The sequence below is a fragment of the Erpetoichthys calabaricus genome, chromosome 2, assembly GCF_900747795.2.
Source record: "Erpetoichthys calabaricus chromosome 2, fErpCal1.3, whole genome shotgun sequence".
Classification (NCBI taxonomy): Eukaryota; Metazoa; Chordata; class Cladistia; order Polypteriformes; family Polypteridae; genus Erpetoichthys; species Erpetoichthys calabaricus.
The window spans coordinates 154479525-154497946 of record NC_041395.2 but is presented as its reverse complement, the minus strand read 5'-3'; the positions used below and the strand labels follow the sequence as shown (position 1 = coordinate 154497946).

General features: G+C 39.7%; 1 protein-coding gene across 4 annotated transcripts in view; it reads right to left on the bottom strand.

Annotated features, from left to right (window-relative positions):
* Positions 1-508: 508 nt before the first annotated feature.
* LOC114646468 (plastin-1-like) overlaps positions 509-18422 on the bottom strand; it is an 85918-nt gene continuing 68004 nt past the window's right edge. For 3 of the 4 annotated variants that reach the window (XM_028794677.2, XM_051922911.1, XM_051922910.1), the window contains exons 11-16: positions 14368-14446; positions 12472-12586; positions 11230-11363; positions 7609-7732; positions 7384-7508; positions 509-960 (exon numbers count right to left, since the gene is read on the bottom strand). In XM_028794677.2, coding sequence (XP_028650510.1) covers positions 822-960; positions 7384-7508; positions 7609-7732; positions 11230-11363; positions 12472-12586; positions 14368-14446 — 716 coding nt within the window. In that variant the 3' untranslated portion in view covers positions 509-821. The remainder of the gene's footprint in view (positions 961-7383; positions 7509-7608; positions 7733-11229; positions 11364-12471; positions 12587-14367; positions 14447-18422) is intronic. The other variant, XM_028794678.2, reaches the window with a different exon arrangement.

The window sequence follows — 18422 nt, the reverse complement described above, 5'->3', positions numbered from 1 at the left end:
CAAGTTAGCCATTGTTCCAAAATGCCTTACTGTTTCCAAAAATAGAAGGATCATAATAATTGGAACTGGAGGATACCGAAAATGAATGAATGTTAAGTGTCTTTTGTTAGAATCTTAATATGCCTTATTGCAATAATTGCTTTAAAATTAATACATTGCTGTCATAATAGGTAACTATATTAACTCCCCTCCCATTTTCTAAAACCACATTGTCAAGTATATTTCCTAAAGGCAGTCACAATCACTGATGATGACAAATAAACCTATGAGCATGTGATTGAGTTATGAGAGGAAATCAGCCCCCTAGAAAACACTTGAGTGAAAATTTGGAGAATTCCAAACTAAACTGGAGACGTTATTGGGGGCCTAAGAGGTATGAGACAGATTTACAATGTTTATTTGGAATCTCTGTATTTCATAACACTTGTTATTTGAATTTACTCTTAGCTAGGAAAACAATTAAGTTGAAGATACTGATATAAACAGTTGTTTTTGTACATCAAGGTCTTTTTATACAAATTAAAAAATAAAACTTAAATACAACAAACCATATATAATATTATGCATTTTTATTAACAATGTGCAACTTTTTAAAACACTTATGAAAATAAGATTTAAGCATAAAAATAATTCAGAAAAATAAACACAAATATTGAGAAAGACAAAGCAGGCAGTTTTAATAAAATTAAATTGCAGGGCAACCACAAGATTTGAAGCACTGCTAAATTTGATTTATAAATTATAGTCACTACTGGAATGAGATTAGTGAATCTGCAAGCTCATTTTCCTCTGTTGAGCTTCTTATTGTTGCCACTGATTTATCAGCCATTCATATTTTTCATTCCTTTTCCCATTAAACAGGCAAAGACAGTCATAACCATCTTTGGATTCACTTCCACTAAGTCATCTGGAAGAGCATATACACGGGCCCCAATCTTACGTGATACAGAAATTGCATACCTAAGAAAAATAAAAGAAAAAAATTGCACGTTGAAACATTTGGTTAAATTAGTTTTTAAAAAATCAGTTTCTTGTGTTCAGCAGCACCTTTCATTCTTCCCCCTTTTCTTAGAACATAAAGTAAAAAGTAAAGTACCTGTAATTATTGATTTTTATCAATATATAGTTATTTCTAATTTCCTTGTTTTACTGCTCTAAGTTGAGATAGATAGGTACAGTCGAACTTTATTTGTCCCCAGGAGAACATTTGTCCTTTTACAAAAGCTCTTTAAAAAAATAAATAGGTAGATAGAGAGATAGATACATATACATGCACACCATTGTCTAAACACACACCAGAATGAAAAAGGGGAAGAAAAGTAAAAAGAAAAAAAAACTTCTCACTTGGCAGTTACAAATACAGTAAAGCTTTATGCAGGCGTATTCCTATTGGTATAAAGTAGCCCTAGTAGCGTGTCCTAAGTCACTTCAGTTGAATAATTTGTTGGCTAAAAGAATTCAGTGTCATAGTGTCAGAGAGAGGATGTGCAGCGTTGTTCATAATGACATTCACTTCTGCTTTAATTATTTTATCTGCTACTACCTCCAGGTGGGTCCAGAGTGTATCCCATAACTGAGCCTGCCCTTTTAACAATATCTTGGAGTTGTTCCCTTTGGATATTAGCTTTCCTGTTGTTTTTCTTCATATTCATAGAAGGATAGGCACATCTCTGTATCTTGAAGGCCAAGATAGGCACATCTCTGTATCTTTCTAAGAATGCACACACCTACTTCTTTAACATGGGCTTCTGCTATCAGTAATACATCCATCCATCCATTCTCTTCCGCTTATCCGAGGTCGGGTCGAGGGGGCAGCAGCTTGAGCAGAGATGCCCAGACTTCCCTCTCCCTGGCCACTTCTTCTAGCTCTTCCGGGAGAATCCCGAGGCGTTCCCAGGCCAGCCGGGAGACATAGTCCCTCCAGCGTGTCCTGGGTCTTCCCCGGGGCCTCCTCCCAGTTGGACGTGCCCGGAACACCTCACCAGGGAGGCGTCCAGGAGGCATCCTGATCAGATGCCCGAGCCACCTCATCTGACTCCTCTCGATGCGGAGGAGCAGCGGCTCTACTCTGAGCACCTCCCGGATGACTGAGCTTCTCACCCTATCTTTAAGGGAAAGCCCAGTCACCCTGCGGAGGAAACTCATTTCAGCCGCTTGTATTCGCGATCTCGTTCTTTCGGTCACTACCCATAGCTCATGACCATAGGTGAGGGTAGGAACATAGATCGACCGGTAAATTGAGAGCTTCGCCTTGTGGCTCAGCTCCTTTTTCACCACGACAGACCGATGCAGAGCCCGCATCACTGCGGATGCTGCACCGATCCGCCTGTCGATCTCACGCTCCATTCTTCCCTCACTTGTGAACAAGACCCCGAGATACTTGAACTCCTCCACTTGAGGCAGGATCTCGCTACCAACCCTGAGAGGGCACTCCACACTTCTCCGGCTGAGGACCATGGTCTCGGATTTGGAGGTGCTGATTCCCATCCCAGCCGCTTCACACTCAGCTGCGAACCGATCCAGAGAGAGCTGAAGATCACGGCCTGATGAAGTAAACAGGACAACATCATCTGCAAAAAGCAGTGACCCAATCCTGAGTCCACCAAACCGAACCCCCTCAACACCATAACATAACACCATAACCTCAACATAAAAGTTATGAACAGAATCGGTGACAAAGGGCAGCCCTGGCGGAATCCAACTCTCACTGGAAACGGGTTCAACTTACTGCCGGCAATGCGGACCAAGCTCTGACACCGGTTGTACAGGGACCGAACAGCCCTTATCAGGGGGTCCGGTACTCCATACTCCCGGAGCACCCCCCACAGGATTCCCCGAGGAACACGGTCGAACGCCTTTTCCAAGTCCACAAAACACATGTAGACTGGTTGGGCGAACTCCCATGCACCCTCCAGGACTCTGCTAAGGGTGTAGAGCTGGTCCACTGTTCCGCGACCAGGACGAAAACCACACTGTTCCTCCTGAATCCGAGGTTCAACTATCCGACGGACCCTCCTCTCCAGAACCCCCGAATAGACTTTTCCAGGGAGGCTGAGGAGTGTGATCCCTCTGTAGTTGGAACACACCCTCCGGTCCTCCTTCTTAAAGAGGGGGACCACCACCCCGGTCTGCCAATCCAGAGGCACTGTCCCTGATGTCCATGCAATGTTGTAGAGACGTGTCAATCAAGACAGCCCTACAACATCCAGAGCCTTGAGGAACTCCGGGCGTATCTCATCCACCACTGGGGCCCTGCCACCAAGGAGTTTTTTGACCACTTCGGTGACCTCAGTCCCAGAGATGGGGGAGCCCACCTCCGAGTCCCCAGGCTCTGCTTCCTCATTGAAAGGCATGTTATTGGGATTGAGGAGGTCTTCGAAGTACTCCCCCCACCGACCCACAACGTCCCGAGTCGAGGTCAGCAGCGCACCATCCCCACCATATACAGTGTTGACACTGCACTGCTTCCCCCTCCTGAGACGCCGGACGGTGGACCAGAATCTCCTCGAAGCCGTCCGAAAGTCGTTCTCCATGGCCTCCCCAAACTCCTCCTACGCCCGAGTTTTTGCCTCAGCAACCACCGAAGCTGCATTCCGCTTGGCCTGCTAGTACCTATTAGCTGCCTCCAGAGTCCCACAGGACAAAAGGGACCGGTAGGACTCCTTCTTCAGCTTGACAGTATCCCTCACCGCCGGTGTCCACCAACGGGTTCAGGGATTGCCGCCACGACAGGCACCGACCACCTTATGGCCACAGCTCCGGTCAGCTGCCTCAACAATAGAGGCACGGAACATGGCCCATTCGGACTTAATGTCCCCCACCTCCCTCGAGACGTGGTCGAAGTTCTGCCGGAGGTGGGAGTTGAAGCTACTTCTGACAGGGGGCTCTGCCAGACGTTCCCAGCAGACCCTCACAACACATTTGGGCCTACCAGGCCTGACCGGCATCCTCCCCTACCATCGAAGCCAACTCACCACCAGGTGGTGATCAGTTGATAGCTCCGCCCCTCTCTTCACCCGAGTGTCCAAGACATGTGGCCGCAAGTCCGACGACACGACCACAAAGTCGACCATCGAACTCAGGCCTAGGGTGTCCTGGTGCCAAGTGCACATATGAACACCCCTATGCTTGAACATGGTGTTTGTTATGGACAATCTGTGACGAGCACAGAAGTCCAATAACAAAACACCACTCGGGTTGAGATCGGGGGGGCCATTCCTCCCAATCACGCCCTTCCAGGTCTCACTGCCATTGCCCACATGAGCATTGAAGTCTCCCAGCAGTACGAAGGAGTCCCCAGAAGGTATGCCCTCTAGCACCGCCTCCAGGGACTCCAAAAAGGGTGGGTACTCCAAACTGCTGTTCGGTGCATACGCACAAACAACAGTTAGGATCCGTCCCCCCCACCCGAAGGCGGAGGGAGGCTACCCTTTCGTCTACCGGGGTAAACCCCAATGTACAGGCTCCAAGTCGGGGGGCAATAAGTATGCCCACACCCGCTCGGCGCCTCTCACCGGGGGCAACTCCAGAGTGGTAGAGAGTCCAGCCCCTCTCAAGGAGATTGGTTCCAGAGTCCAAGCTGTGCGTCGAGGTGAGCCCGACTATATCTAGCTGGAACCTCTCAACCTCACGCACAAGCTCAGCCTCCTTCCCCTTCAGAGAGGTGACATTCCACGTCCCAAGAGCCAGCTTCTGTAGCCGAGGATCGGACCGCCAAGGTCCCCGCCTTCGGCCGCCACCCAACTCACACTGCACCCGACCTCCTTGGCCCCTCCCATAGGTGGTGAGCCCATGGAAAGGGGGACCCACGTTGCCTCTTTGGGCTGTGCCCGGCCGAGCCCCATGGGTGCAAGCCCGGCCACCAGGCGCTCGCCATCGAGCCCCACCTCCAGGCCTGGCTCCAGAGGGGGGCCCCGGTGACCCACGTCCGGGCGAGGGAAAACGGCGTCCAAATTTTTTATTCGTCATAGGAGGTCTGTTAAACCGCACTTTGTCTCATCCCTCACCTAGGACCAGTTTGCCTTGGGTGGCCCTACCAGGGGCATAAAGCCCCGGACAACAGAGCTCCTAGGATCATTGGGACACGCAAACCCCTCCACCACGGTAAGGAGGCGGTTCGAGGAGTACAGCAATACAGTAATACAGTATTTTGCTATTAAAGCTATTAACACACATTCACACTCTGTCACTCATGCCTGACCAACTTGGAGTCACCAGTTAACCTAATTTGTATGCCCTTCGTACATAAGAAGAATTATACAGGAAATGAGCAGGAAAGATATTAAACTTGGGTCTCGTGGAGTTGTTATACAGTAGTGCTAATCACACAACACCACCCCAGAAAATTTCCAAATATAAAAAATTTCTGTTATACTAGTAATTCTTTTCTGTGATTTAAAGTATTTCTGATAATGCACTTAAAACATAAACAGTAAGAAACTAGTTAATCCCTAATGTAAATTTATTCAAAACGTAACAAATGTGCAAAATTGGAATTATTAGTTTGCAAGTGGCTGATGTCTTTATCCAAAGTGGCTTACAATCTTGATATTCATGACAATTGTTCTCTTGCGGATTTTAATAATTGGAACACTGGCAAATTAAATGTCTTGTTCATGATCTTATAGGATTGAAAATGAGAGCTGGACTCACAACATTTTGCCATAAGGTCCAGTGCTTTAGGCACCTGCCTATATAATCCATGCTTTAAGAAAAAAAAATCACATCAGCTGAAGTATTTAATCAAAGCAGGTTAGTATTGAAAAACAGTCTGGGGTTAGCATTTCTAATGAATATATCAGTATACAACATTATTAAGCAGATTTTTTTGTCCATTCATTCCTTTTCTAACTTTACTTAATTTAAAGCAAACATTCATCCATCCATCCATTATCCAACCCGCTATATCCTAACTACAGGGTCACGAGGGTCTGCTGCAGCCAATCCCAGCCAACACAGGGCGCAAGGCGGGAAACAAACCCTGGGCAGGGCACCAGCCCACCGCAGGGCACGCACACACACACACACACACCAAGCACACACTAGGGACAATTTAGGATCGGCAATGCACCTAACCTGCATGTCTTTGGACTGTGGGAGGAAACCGGAGTACCCGGAGGAAACCCACGCAGACATGGAACATGCAGACTCCACGCAGGGTGGACCCGGGAAGTGAACCCGGGTCTCCTAACTGCGAGGCATCAGCGCTACCCACTGCGTAAAGCAAACATTGCAATAAAAATAATAAAGATTTGCTTTTCACCTGATTTAAGGATGACAATTTTTATTTTAAAGCCTTGTTTAACACAATGTTGGGCTGCCACCTTGAAATTACCTTTGCATTGTGAAGAGACCAATTTTATTACTTTAATACAATGTTAAGTAAATTTAGTATTAAACACTATATCCAACAAAGTCAATTCAATTCAATATTCCTAACCTAACATCAGATACTTATCAAAATTAAGTTAATGAGTGATAAATTTACTAATGCATAATTTTCCCAGCTAGAATATTAAGGTTTCTTCTATTTTGAAGCACATTAGAGATACACATATAAAGGAAACAAGTGCTGTAAATGCTGAACAGGAGAGAATGAACCTATGATGGCATTTTGATCAATGATAATGCTATACTTTTTCAGTTTTTGGCATCCATGTTGAGTTGGATCTGAAATAAATAAAATACCCTATAAATTGCAAATGTTTTAAAGGTATGTCTTACATGAATGCATTGAAAGTTCACACATTTCAACAAAAAAAAAACAAACTATTAAATACAGTGACTTTAGTAGATCATTTTTACAAGATCTCAGGGTTTAAATGTAATTTGGATGAAAGCATCCAGTTTACAGTTGACTTAGAAGTAAGTCATACTACAGTATATTAGGATAGGACACTTTCCATTTACATCTCAAATACAGGCTTTTTCTGGAATTTACTGTTGGTTTGTCTGTTAATGTCAAATATGTTCTAAGGTTTTTTAGTTGAGACAGTTGTTTCAGTTTCAGTGTACTTTGTATATGTGACAGTACCATACTATGCAATTTTCTAAGCCCTCTTAATCCTGAGCAGGGTTGTGGGGGTTGGAGCCATCCCAGCAAGCAAAGGGTGCAAGGCAGGAACAAACCCTGGAGAGGGCACCAGTCCATCAGAGGGTGAACACATCTACACACACCTCGCACACTAGGGCCAATTTAGTGTCGCCAATCCGTTTAACCTGCATGTGTAAACCTAAAAACAATTTAGGTGATTAATTATTGCCTGTTATCTTTGAATATGGTACAGAGGCATATGTTGGAATTTTGTAAGCATATTATTTATCTTCTGTTTTTTGCATAAGGCTCCTAAAGAAGCTACATGTTATTCTCCTAAGAAGACTCACTTTGCATTGTTAAATTTATCTTCTTCTGTAAGGTCCACCCTCTTCACCATTTCATTTCGAATGGCTTTTGGCGCAATAGCATCTATTAAATCTAGTACCGGCAAACTGGTGCTGATAGATTTATCCTGGAAAAGTAAGGATCAAGACAGCAATGAATGAAAAAAATGTACATTAACATATTACACTAATTTTAATATCTTTCAAGATTTCATTAGTCAAATTCACCTTGAAGTTTGAGATACAGGTATCTTTTCTTGCAGCCTTTAAGGTTTCATTCACCCATTTGATTATAATTTCATCATTTACTTTTTCACCTCCACCAAGATCAGAAAGAACATTCAAAGTGTACCTGAAATATAAAAGTATTTTAACTTAGTTTTACATTTTTCTGCATTTTAATAAGATTCTCTTCTATTCAAATTAATAGTAGCAAACATATATCATATCTAAACAACCATACTAATATTAAATTTTATCAGACAAACGATTTGAGGTAATATAACCCTGTCCTTCCCAACATTTAAGAATTTCAAGCAAGTAACTAGATTGATTTAATATCCAAGAGAAACAAATTGATATTTTCTTAAAGTTATAGTTTAACAGCATATGGCAATATGAGATGATTCTCTTTTGGAGAGCCACATTCTGCACCTCATTATGAAATAATTCTGTACTACATTTCATAAACATTTTGGTAATTTATCTTTATGAATATAATTGTTTGGCACAACAAAATCCCATGTTAGGCTCTGGAATTGCTTCTGGTCAGTTTGCCCTCAGTATTTTAAATTTTTAGGTACTGGTACCAGCTTGTCAAAAACAGAACCTGAAAAACAACATTAGTGACCAGAAATGTATAAAATAATAAATAATATGAAGTTAAGAAACCTTCATGTATAGATAGGTACATCCTCTCCTGTACTTTGAAAGTATTTACCAAACTAGTGTGATGAAATGCGAGCTAACAAATTTATACTCCTAACAAAGTGAAAAAAGTCACGTTCCTAGACTTCTTAGTATCATTACTCTAATTCTATTTTTATTTGCCATATTGTCTTTGTTGTATTTTTTCAATTATAAAACTTGTCTGACTTTTGGTAAATAAATATGAAAAATAACTAAAATACAAAGTTTTCTATAGGAAAACTAACAATAAATTTCAGGTTTTTAACCATAGACTGTTTAGTGATCACAACTGTAGTGTTGACATTTGATTACTAACAATTCTGAATTGAGCTTTTAACCCTCAAGTTCATTGACCATAGTACAATTTATTGTTTATTTAATCTCCACCACTTTGAAATAAATAAGCAATGTTTGGATTAGACTCTTTTTACCTTATGGAAAGATCTATATGTTTTCCAGCATTTACTTTCTATCCAAAAGGTTATTTTATAATTAGCTACTGTATGGGAATTTGATTACTGCCTCCAAAAACTTGGACATCAGCCTTAGTATGCCACAATCTTTTATAGACATGGATGGATAACTCAAAATGTCATAGCAACCTGTAAATAATCTGGCCAAGACCATGCATACATCCACAAAATAATGGCAGAAAACAAGACCTAAAATAGCAGCAACCGAGATCCAAAACGGCATATATGTTATTGTTGCAAAAATGTCATAAACATAATAAAAAAATCTTTTTATAATTAAAAAAATTGTGTGGGAACTCTTCAGAAAGATTAAAAAAAATTCCCAAATTATACTATCCTCCTTGTTTTTAAGCCCCCTACCACTCAGTTACTGCTCTCTGCAATTTTTCTTATGGCTGTATCATGCTCATCAGGTTATTAGCATAAAACAATTTTCAGAATTCACCATTTCTGATACTCTCCTGAAGCACATTCACCACAAGGGCAAAGAGGAATAGGCTAAGAGCTGAACCCTGATGTAATCCTGTTTGCACATGAATCAATTCCATGTTTCAATATGCAGTTTTGTACATTGTTACCAATCCCTCATACATCATATGTACTAGTTTACCAGCATTTCTAGAAGTTTCCTCTTCCTTTAGTCACCTTTCGGGGAAGAACGTGGAAGTGGTTCAGAGCTACAAATACCTTGGGGTTCACACAGACAACATACTGGACTGGTCTGACAACACAGTGGTGGTGTACAAGAAGGGCCAGAGCCGATTGTACTTGCTAATTAGACTATAGTCTTTTGATGTGCACAGCAAGCTACTGGAAATGTTCTACCAGTCCAAAGCAGCCAGTGTGGTTTTCTATGCAGCAATCTCCTGCGGAAGCAACCTGAACTCAAACGAAGCACCGTGCCTGAACAAATTTATCAGGGAAGTGTTTACCATCACATGGCAAACCCTGAACACACTGGAAGCTGTTGTGGAAAAGAGGAAGGTGGCAAAATGGGATGCCATCATGGAAAATCCCCTCCATCTCTTCCAGGAGGCGCTTTCTTCAAGAACCTTTACCCACAGGCTCATTTCACCATGATGTGCTAAGAAGTACCTCTGGGGTTCTTTTCTGCCTACTGCTATCAGGCAATTCAATGCTTCCTCACAACATACTCCTTAAGTTTATTTTTATTTATTTAATATACTAATGGTTTGATTGATTGGATGTATTATCTGTCCTAAGAGTCTCTATCCTTGTTTTTTTCTGTTTCTGCAGCTGTATGCATCTAGCTTTCTCCGTGGGATTAAAAAAGTTTATTTAATATAATCTAAAGCACTACATTCCTTGGGAATCTATCATATCTTTCCAATTCCATTTAAACTGTTTTCTTGAATTTATAGTATATTCCATCTACTGTTCATTTACATTTAATGACATGAACATGAACAATCAAACTACTTTTGAAAAAGTATATGTAAATAGATGCATTATTTTATTGCCAAATAGCTGTGATCACTCTCCTTGACATCATACTTTTTTTTTTCTTAATAAAAGAAGATATCAACCACTGGCATCTTTTAATTTACATTTGCACTTTGTTGTTGAGTTTAGAGAAGTATTAATATGTACAGAGTGATTCTAAGGTTTGATCTGATGTTTTATAGTAATTGCTCGTAATAGTATAAGCAAAATTCAAGAGTGATTTACTGTTCCTCATCTGGTTACAAAATGTTTATATATTTGATAATCTAAACAATGCTTGAAAAATAGGACTTATAAATAGTCTTTATCCTTTGTTCTCCATAAAACTTATGGTAACACTAGCTGTATTACCCTTCTAAGATTGGTTGAAATCTAAGTAATCGATATATACCTAATATTTTTTATTTGATACATGCATTATCTTATTGGTTTGGTAGAATAATACATCCCTTTCCTTCACAGAGGCCTTTGGATAAAGCTGCTTATTTTAACACTTCCTCACAGAGACGCTCATTGAAATGACCACTTCTCCAGTGGGAGTGTTTGCTGGGAAAATGCATCAGTGGTTACTACCACATTGGCCTAGTTTAGGGATGTCTGCCCAGTCATGTCGGGGTGCTGATTTATCGTTATTTGCACTCATTCATTTCCCACCACACAAAGTTATCAGTCGTTAAAATTACAGCTATAAACCACATTCATATGGCCCAAGCAGGTGGAAGAAATGCAAATCAATGCTGGTATTTTGTTACCGTATAATGTCAGACAGCAGAATAAGCCGATAAGACCATTTTTCTTATTTTTAGACCCTTATTTGCTGTTTTTATTATTGCGTAAGTATTCCACTTAGAATTTGGGCAAATACTCTTGTTTCTTTCTTCCATTTAAGTCTAGACCAATGCAACATTACAGGGAAAGCAGGAATTATATCTATGTATATAACAGTTTTGTTCAAGTAACAATCTATGTCAAAAGAATATATTTTCTTCATAATAATAATTACCTTCTCATGAGCTGCCATACTAAAGCTAGAGTAAATGTTGAATTTCCTTCATTGAGATTTTTACCATCAATACCCACCAAGGAAAACTTTGCTTCATTTTTTCCAATATTAATTGCATAGTTGCAGTTTTCAAGCTGGAAAAACAATACATTTTTTAGCATTAACATGGTAAAAAAAAAAAAACTAAATAGCAATGCTTATATCATCCAATGATACATGTTTACAATCTTCTGATATATCATTTTTTCTTGCCTATTTTAAAGTATAAAAATTTAAATCAATGATATCTAAAGGTTTTCTCCTTGACGCACCTAAGTTTATATTAAGAACAAAAGCTAATCCATAGACACTACATAAAGTCAACTTTATTCTTTTTATTGAAACAATTTTTAAGTTCACCTGTGAAACTTATGAACCCTTGCCGCTCGTCTGGTCAAATGAATATGCAGTCTTAAATATCAAGCAGAAATAGAGAGGTCATTGGGGCTAACAGTAAAATAACTTCACTTTTTCTGCTGATAAGAGCACATAAGCTTTATCATTCTTGATTGTGGGAAACAAAAATCTCAGTCCATGCTGGGCAAGGTAATCAGAATGTCCATTAGTATGAAGAATAGACATCTTTTAAGATACACTAAATTCCCTATTCCTTTAGTAGTCATTCTAACTGAGCTTGTAAACATCAAATATTACCTTTAAAAAAAGTTATTTCTAGAGGCCATTTACAACTGAGTGCCAGAGAGCATAATCCATTTGTTATGTCATATCTGAACGGGCCTGTAAACGATGCACATTATTGACCAAGAAAGTATACAGTATAAGAAAACTAATTTAGAGACATAGTTAAACTTCCTACTTAATCCAATGCATTCTCAATTGTCTGTGTGGTTATTTAAAACTTAGTTGGAGTCAAAGTAGCTTATGAGGACTGAGGTTATAAAGCACTTAGTCCACTGTTCTAATGAGGTTTATTCTATCTGTCTGTGCTACTTTATATTTCAACAATTTCCTGAAATGGAAAAATTATTATGAGCATGCAATCTTTTACTCCAACAAGAAAAGCAGTAAAGTAAAACCCTCCACCCTAAAATGTTCGGGCTATAAAATAACAAATACAAAATTGCTCTTACCCATATCTTTAATGGAAGCATCTGTCTCTGCTATACGATCACATCACATAATCTGGCAATACTAAACTTATGATTCTAAACAGCTTGTTTAATTAGTTAGTTCTTCTCATACCTTTCTCATGTTTCCTCCCAAAGAAGGGTAAGGTGGCTTGTTAACACGATTCCATTCAACAAGCATCCTGATTTGTTCATATAACTGAAAGATCACTAAGGCGTCTGTTAGATCACTAAATAATAGAATAAATAATAAGTTTCAGATTGTTGCTAAATCAAGAAAGTAACATTACAATAATAATAATAATAATAATAATAATACATTTTCCTTCAAGGTGGGTAGACTTTCTGCCTGACACTTCCAGGGACCTGGATTGGAATCCTATCCTATTTACTGTCTTTGCTGAGCTTGCTTGTTGTTAGTTGTTTCTTTGTGTATTTTCAGTTTCCTATTACCTCTCAAAAACATACATACTATTTTGATTGGAAACTCTCAAATGCCTATGAGTAAATATGTCTGTAAAAAGCAAGTAAAAAATATATTTGTTACAGTTCCTTTAAAAAAGAAGTATTCTTTAATCGCCAGTGTTGTACTTTATTGTGTTTTGTGTCTCTAAGTTAATATGAAACTCCTTTTATTACATTATTCAAACGAGGATCCAACTATAATTTTACTTAAACCTGAATGACAATAAAATTAATACTTGAGTAGGTACACATAAATCATAGTACAGCAGCATTGCTGTATCACTTCCAAAGCCACTAGAAAGCAGCTTGTGTTACTTAATTCAATTCAAAGTCTAATTATACAGCAATATTTCATGAAAACAGCCATAGTGTGCTTCCACCAGTTTACAGAGTTACAGAAAAGCAGAATGCAGCATTTAATATTATGAAGGTGTCCTCAGCTGGAAGGATGTTGCCGGACTCAAACTAAACATAGGTGTGGTATAGGATAGGGTCAGAGTCGAGTGAAGCCCTAGGAGAAAGAGAGAGAATAACATGGGCTTGGAGTAGGGAGTGTGACAGGCGCCCATAGCCATTACCCGGCCGGGACACCAGCTGGATGGGAGGACCAGGGCAGAGAGCATCCACAAGGTACTACCTTTCCCGGGACGCTAGAGGGCAGCCCTACTGGGCGGCTGTGGCTCCATGGATTCTCGCAAAGCACGCTGGAAGTTGGGTTCGGTGGGGTCTGCCAGGGGGAGCTGCAGAGCCCTACACTGCGACTTCCACCACACCTGGGAGTGATTCCAGGTAATGTTGATGAGCCACCTGGAGCACTCCCAGGAGCTGCATAAAAGGAGCCGCCTCCATTAAGAGAACCAGAGTTGGGTGAAAGAGGGTGAAGCTTGCCAGGAGGAGTGGAGGCAGATGGAGAAGGAAGGAGAAGGAAAAAAAAGAGAAGTGTATTTTGTGCCGTGAACTATGCTTTGGAACTGATTTGTGAAGGTGGGACCATGATTCCCTTTTAAAACTGATGTTCAGAAGGAGGGACACAGAAGACATCCATATCCAGCACTTTAAGGACTACAGAGAGCTCAAAAGTACAAGGACACAAGAAACTGCTAGTGAAACAGTTCTAACCTGGTATCCCTGTGACAGAAAAAAGAGTCATCCTGGGACTTGGCTAAAATAGCTTCAGGAGTGCATTTAATGCTGATTCATTACAACGTCAGAAGAAAGGTATTGGTTGAAGTTTCGTTGGCAGGAGGAAGAGGTAATGATGGTGACAATGAGAGACATACAATATGCCACATTGGCTTATAACATGATGTTAATTTAAGATAATTTCCTAGGGCACTATGCTCAGTATGGCATTTCTCTATCAAGGAATTTGTTTTCTCTTACAGTTTCCAAGTTTGCAAGATAACAGGTGCAATATGAAATTGTATTTATAATAAAGTGAATATCAACAAAAATAAAACACCAGGTTAATAACAGCATATTTAATGGAGTACTTATTCTCTATTTTTTTAAAGAAAGTAGTTAAGTGTACAAAACACAAAAATACCTGTATAAATGGTTGACAAATGGATTCACACCTAAAGAATTCATCCAGTTTCGAAAGGTTCTCTCTTCCCTGCTTTCTCCTGTTGCAAGAAGCCAAATATTTAAGATTCGTCAATATGCTTAAACCAAATTAAATTTGCAGTAGGCAGATGTCTTTCTGGGAAACTTTTTATGTAAATCAGAAAACAGCCCTAGATGGGGTGTAAATCCACACTGCCTTAACAAATTTAGTCATTATCTTTGCAAGATTTCCAGTGTATTGCACATGGTAATGGAAACCCTGATGAAATTGCTGTAGTGTTTCTGTCTTGAGTTTCAGATATGGCAGGTGTAGCATTTTTTTCCATCAGATAGGCACAAAACGATAAATAATATTTTAACATTTCATTTATTGGGTGTTTTTAAGTGCATAAAATATTAAGAGCTATCTGCTGTCCTGCAAACAGTAATGGTTGCTTTCATCTTCAACTCTCACCTCTCACACTATACTCTCATTCACTGCCTCTCCTCTGCTGGGTCAGGCAAAAGTGATTCTAACCCAATTTTATCATTTTTATCTAAGTTCAGTTCTTTACAGATGGGAAGGCCATCAGATGTGATGTAACATTCTAATATTACTTCAGTAAATAACAGAGCCACTATTTGAAAATGGTGCCTTTTCTACTTTTCTTGTTCTTATTTCACAATAAGTACATCTTGGCTACTGCTTTGTATGGGCATGATATGCTGTATCCATTAATAAAGTAGAAAAGCTTAAAACCACACAATGCTACAGGATAGAACATATATGCAATCTCATCAAAATTGTATTATATTTATACTGACTCAGCAGAATAAAATGAAAAATTTAAGGTTGACATATAGTATGGACGTTCCTCATACTAGATGCTACCACTTGGTTCTAAGACCCAAGATAAAATTATGTTTATTTAGACAAATAAAATAAAATTACATGCCATACTAATAAAGCATCTTTTTAGTGGGTTTTCAAAACTTTGTCCTGCTTATTTAGTAAAAGGCCACAATTTATTCTGTAGAAAGCCAAGATGTTCTTCTCCTATATTTTGTATACTTTTCCAACAGACATATGCACAACTTGGTGACAGGGAGGAAAACAAGCAGCAGTCGCACAACCCATGAGTGAGCAACTGCTGAAAATGTTTAATTCTGAGAACAGACAAAAAAAACTATCTAACTATACTAACTACTTTGGATATGCAATGCTCAGTGAAAGTCAATTGCAGAATGTTTTCATAATTGTACACAAGAAAAAAGAGAAAGAAATCTGAGTACCTAAACAAAAAGGGTAAGTTTGGTATTTTTCAAGTCAAAGTTATCACAATCATGATATATATTAATTTGTCACATAGAACTGAGTTCTAAAGTGAAGCATTTCTTATAAATTTTAAAAATTCTGTTTAGTGCAGCTTACAATGGGACTAATAGATACAAGGGTCCATAGGTGAATAAAAAGCCTTAAATTTTACATGTAAGAATACAGCTTCAATATTACACTTTTTTGAACAGAGAATTGAGTCTGTGTTAATAAAGCAGAGGAGTTCTTTACCTATTCTGTCTTGTGTTACTTTAGAGGGTAGTGAAACAATGGCCAAGCACATTCTGCAATTGGTTTCAGGCTTTAAGAAGCAAGCACTGCTTCACTGATGGGTTTGGAAAGAAAAAGAGTAACAATGAAGAAGCAAACCACAAGCACATCTCTTTAATACAGTACCTACAATGGGGGGAGTCAAGTCTATGATTTAAAAACAAACAAACAAAACAAAATTGGCATAAAAACTACATATGCATGTGTTTAGCAAGGATAAATACTGTAGTAGTAAAAGTAAATAAAACTTTAAAAACAGATTTATCTTTCTTCCTTATAGGACATTTGATGCTGCCTTTAATTTTGATTTTAGGCAAAAACAATCTGCTAGTTAACTACTGTATACAAAACTGAATATATATACTGAATACATTGTGTCAGTGTTTGTATATATATATATATATATATATATATATATATATATATATATAGTGTCAGACAGCCAGGACCCTTACCTGGCCAGGATGCCTTCTTAAAGGGGGGACATGGGAATAGAGCATGCACAGGGCATTATCTCTCCCCGAGCACTAGATGGCAGACCCCCTGTGTTGCTGCTGTGCCTCAGATTCCCACAGGGTTCCATGGAAGTTGGAGTTCGGCGCAGTCCTGTTGGGTTCCATGTGCGCGGCCAGGGGGTGCTGCAGGGACTGCAGAGCACTAGTTTGTCTGGCTTCCACTTCATCTGGAAGTGTATCCGGATCACGCTAATGGGCCACCGGAAGTATTCCTGGGTGCAAGATAAAAGAAGCCCACTGCCACTGCTCCAGGAGCCAGAGCTGGGAAGAAGAGGGACAAAGCTTGCTGGAGGAGGACTGGAGGCAGAAGGACAGGGAAAGAGAGAAAAGGAAAGAAAGAAGAAGAAGAAGAAACAAAAGTGATGTGTGCTGTATTTGTGCTTATAACTGTGCTGTGCAGGTGGGAAATGATTGGGAAGTGTGTCCCACAATAAAAATAAAAAAGTGCATTGCTGAACTTGTGTCCTGCATCTGTCTGTGGCGTGTTTGGTTAGCTAAGCACCCCCTGTAGGCCAGACACTCTATAGTGTGGACACTAGAGGGCACGGTCACCCCTCAAACCCAACTCACAGACACTCAGGACACAAGTAAAAAGCACCAAGAGCGCATTTATTTAATGAAACTCTTCACAATGCTCTCCACCACCACAGCCACAAGTAAACAGGCAATAAAGCACACAAATGATTCTTTCTTTCTCTCTCTCTTTCTTCCTTCTCTGCTCCTCCCAACAAGCTTTGTCCACCATCCACCCAACTATGGCTCACCCCTGTGAGGGTGGTCTGATCCTTTCCAACCCAAAAGTGCTTCTGATCTTCCACCCACGTAATTTGCCAGCACTTCCAGGACAGTACCAGGTCATGCCCCATGGTTCTTCTACATCACCCCCTGGTGGCACCCACAATACCCAGCAGGCCTGAGATTCAGAACACCAAGTCCCATGGTGCCCTGTGGGAATCCTGGGCACCACTGCACTGCAGGGAAGCTGCTATGTAGCGCTCTAGTGGAAACAATGCCCTAAAGAAGCTGCCTTTCCCCATCCTTCCACTTCTTGGGCCAGGCTGGATTGCCGGGTGTCTCTTACGATATATATATATATATATATATATATATATATATATATATATATATATATATATATGAACACCAGTGCTACGTATTGACATATGTTGACATATTGTTGTAAACTGCGTAACAGAAAATGTTAACCCTTTAGATGAAAATTTTTATTTGTTGTGTAATTGTTTAGGTACACACTTAACTTTTTTTTATTGAGGCATTTGCCTTGTTGCTGGTCTTAGATGCGACAATATTTTTTAACACATTAAACAGGCCACATTAATCACAAAAATTAACACATTAACTTTCCCAGGCTTAATATATATATTTACTATATGTATTAGGCCTATTGTATGTAAACCTTGAGGCATCATACTAATTTTTAGCAGGTAACATCATGAATGTCATACCCATGGTGAAGCTGCTGGAGTACCCTGGGAAAGTCTGTATAGGCACAGGGAGAATGTATAAACTTTACATAGAGAGTGACAACTTCTGGATTTAAATATAGTTCCCTGGAGCTGTGAGGTAGCGACACTAACTACTCAGGCACATTTTTGCCCATTTCTAATGGCTCCACATGCAGGCCAAGAAATTCTTGCATGTTTTGGTATAATGTGTTAATAAATTATCTTAAAGCCTAAAAATTGTTAATGAGAATGGTAGCAAAATGCTCATTCAATAGCTTAATGAGAATAGTTATTTATTTTAAAAACTTAACTTATAAATGCATATTGTGAATAGGACAAATACTCTGAATACAAAGAAGATCCCATTAAAGCAGAAAATCATATCTATGACTAAGAAATGTTAATTTTATAATGCTCAAGCCTAAGTTGTTAAAATGGCATTTGATACCCATGTTATATTTCATGTGCT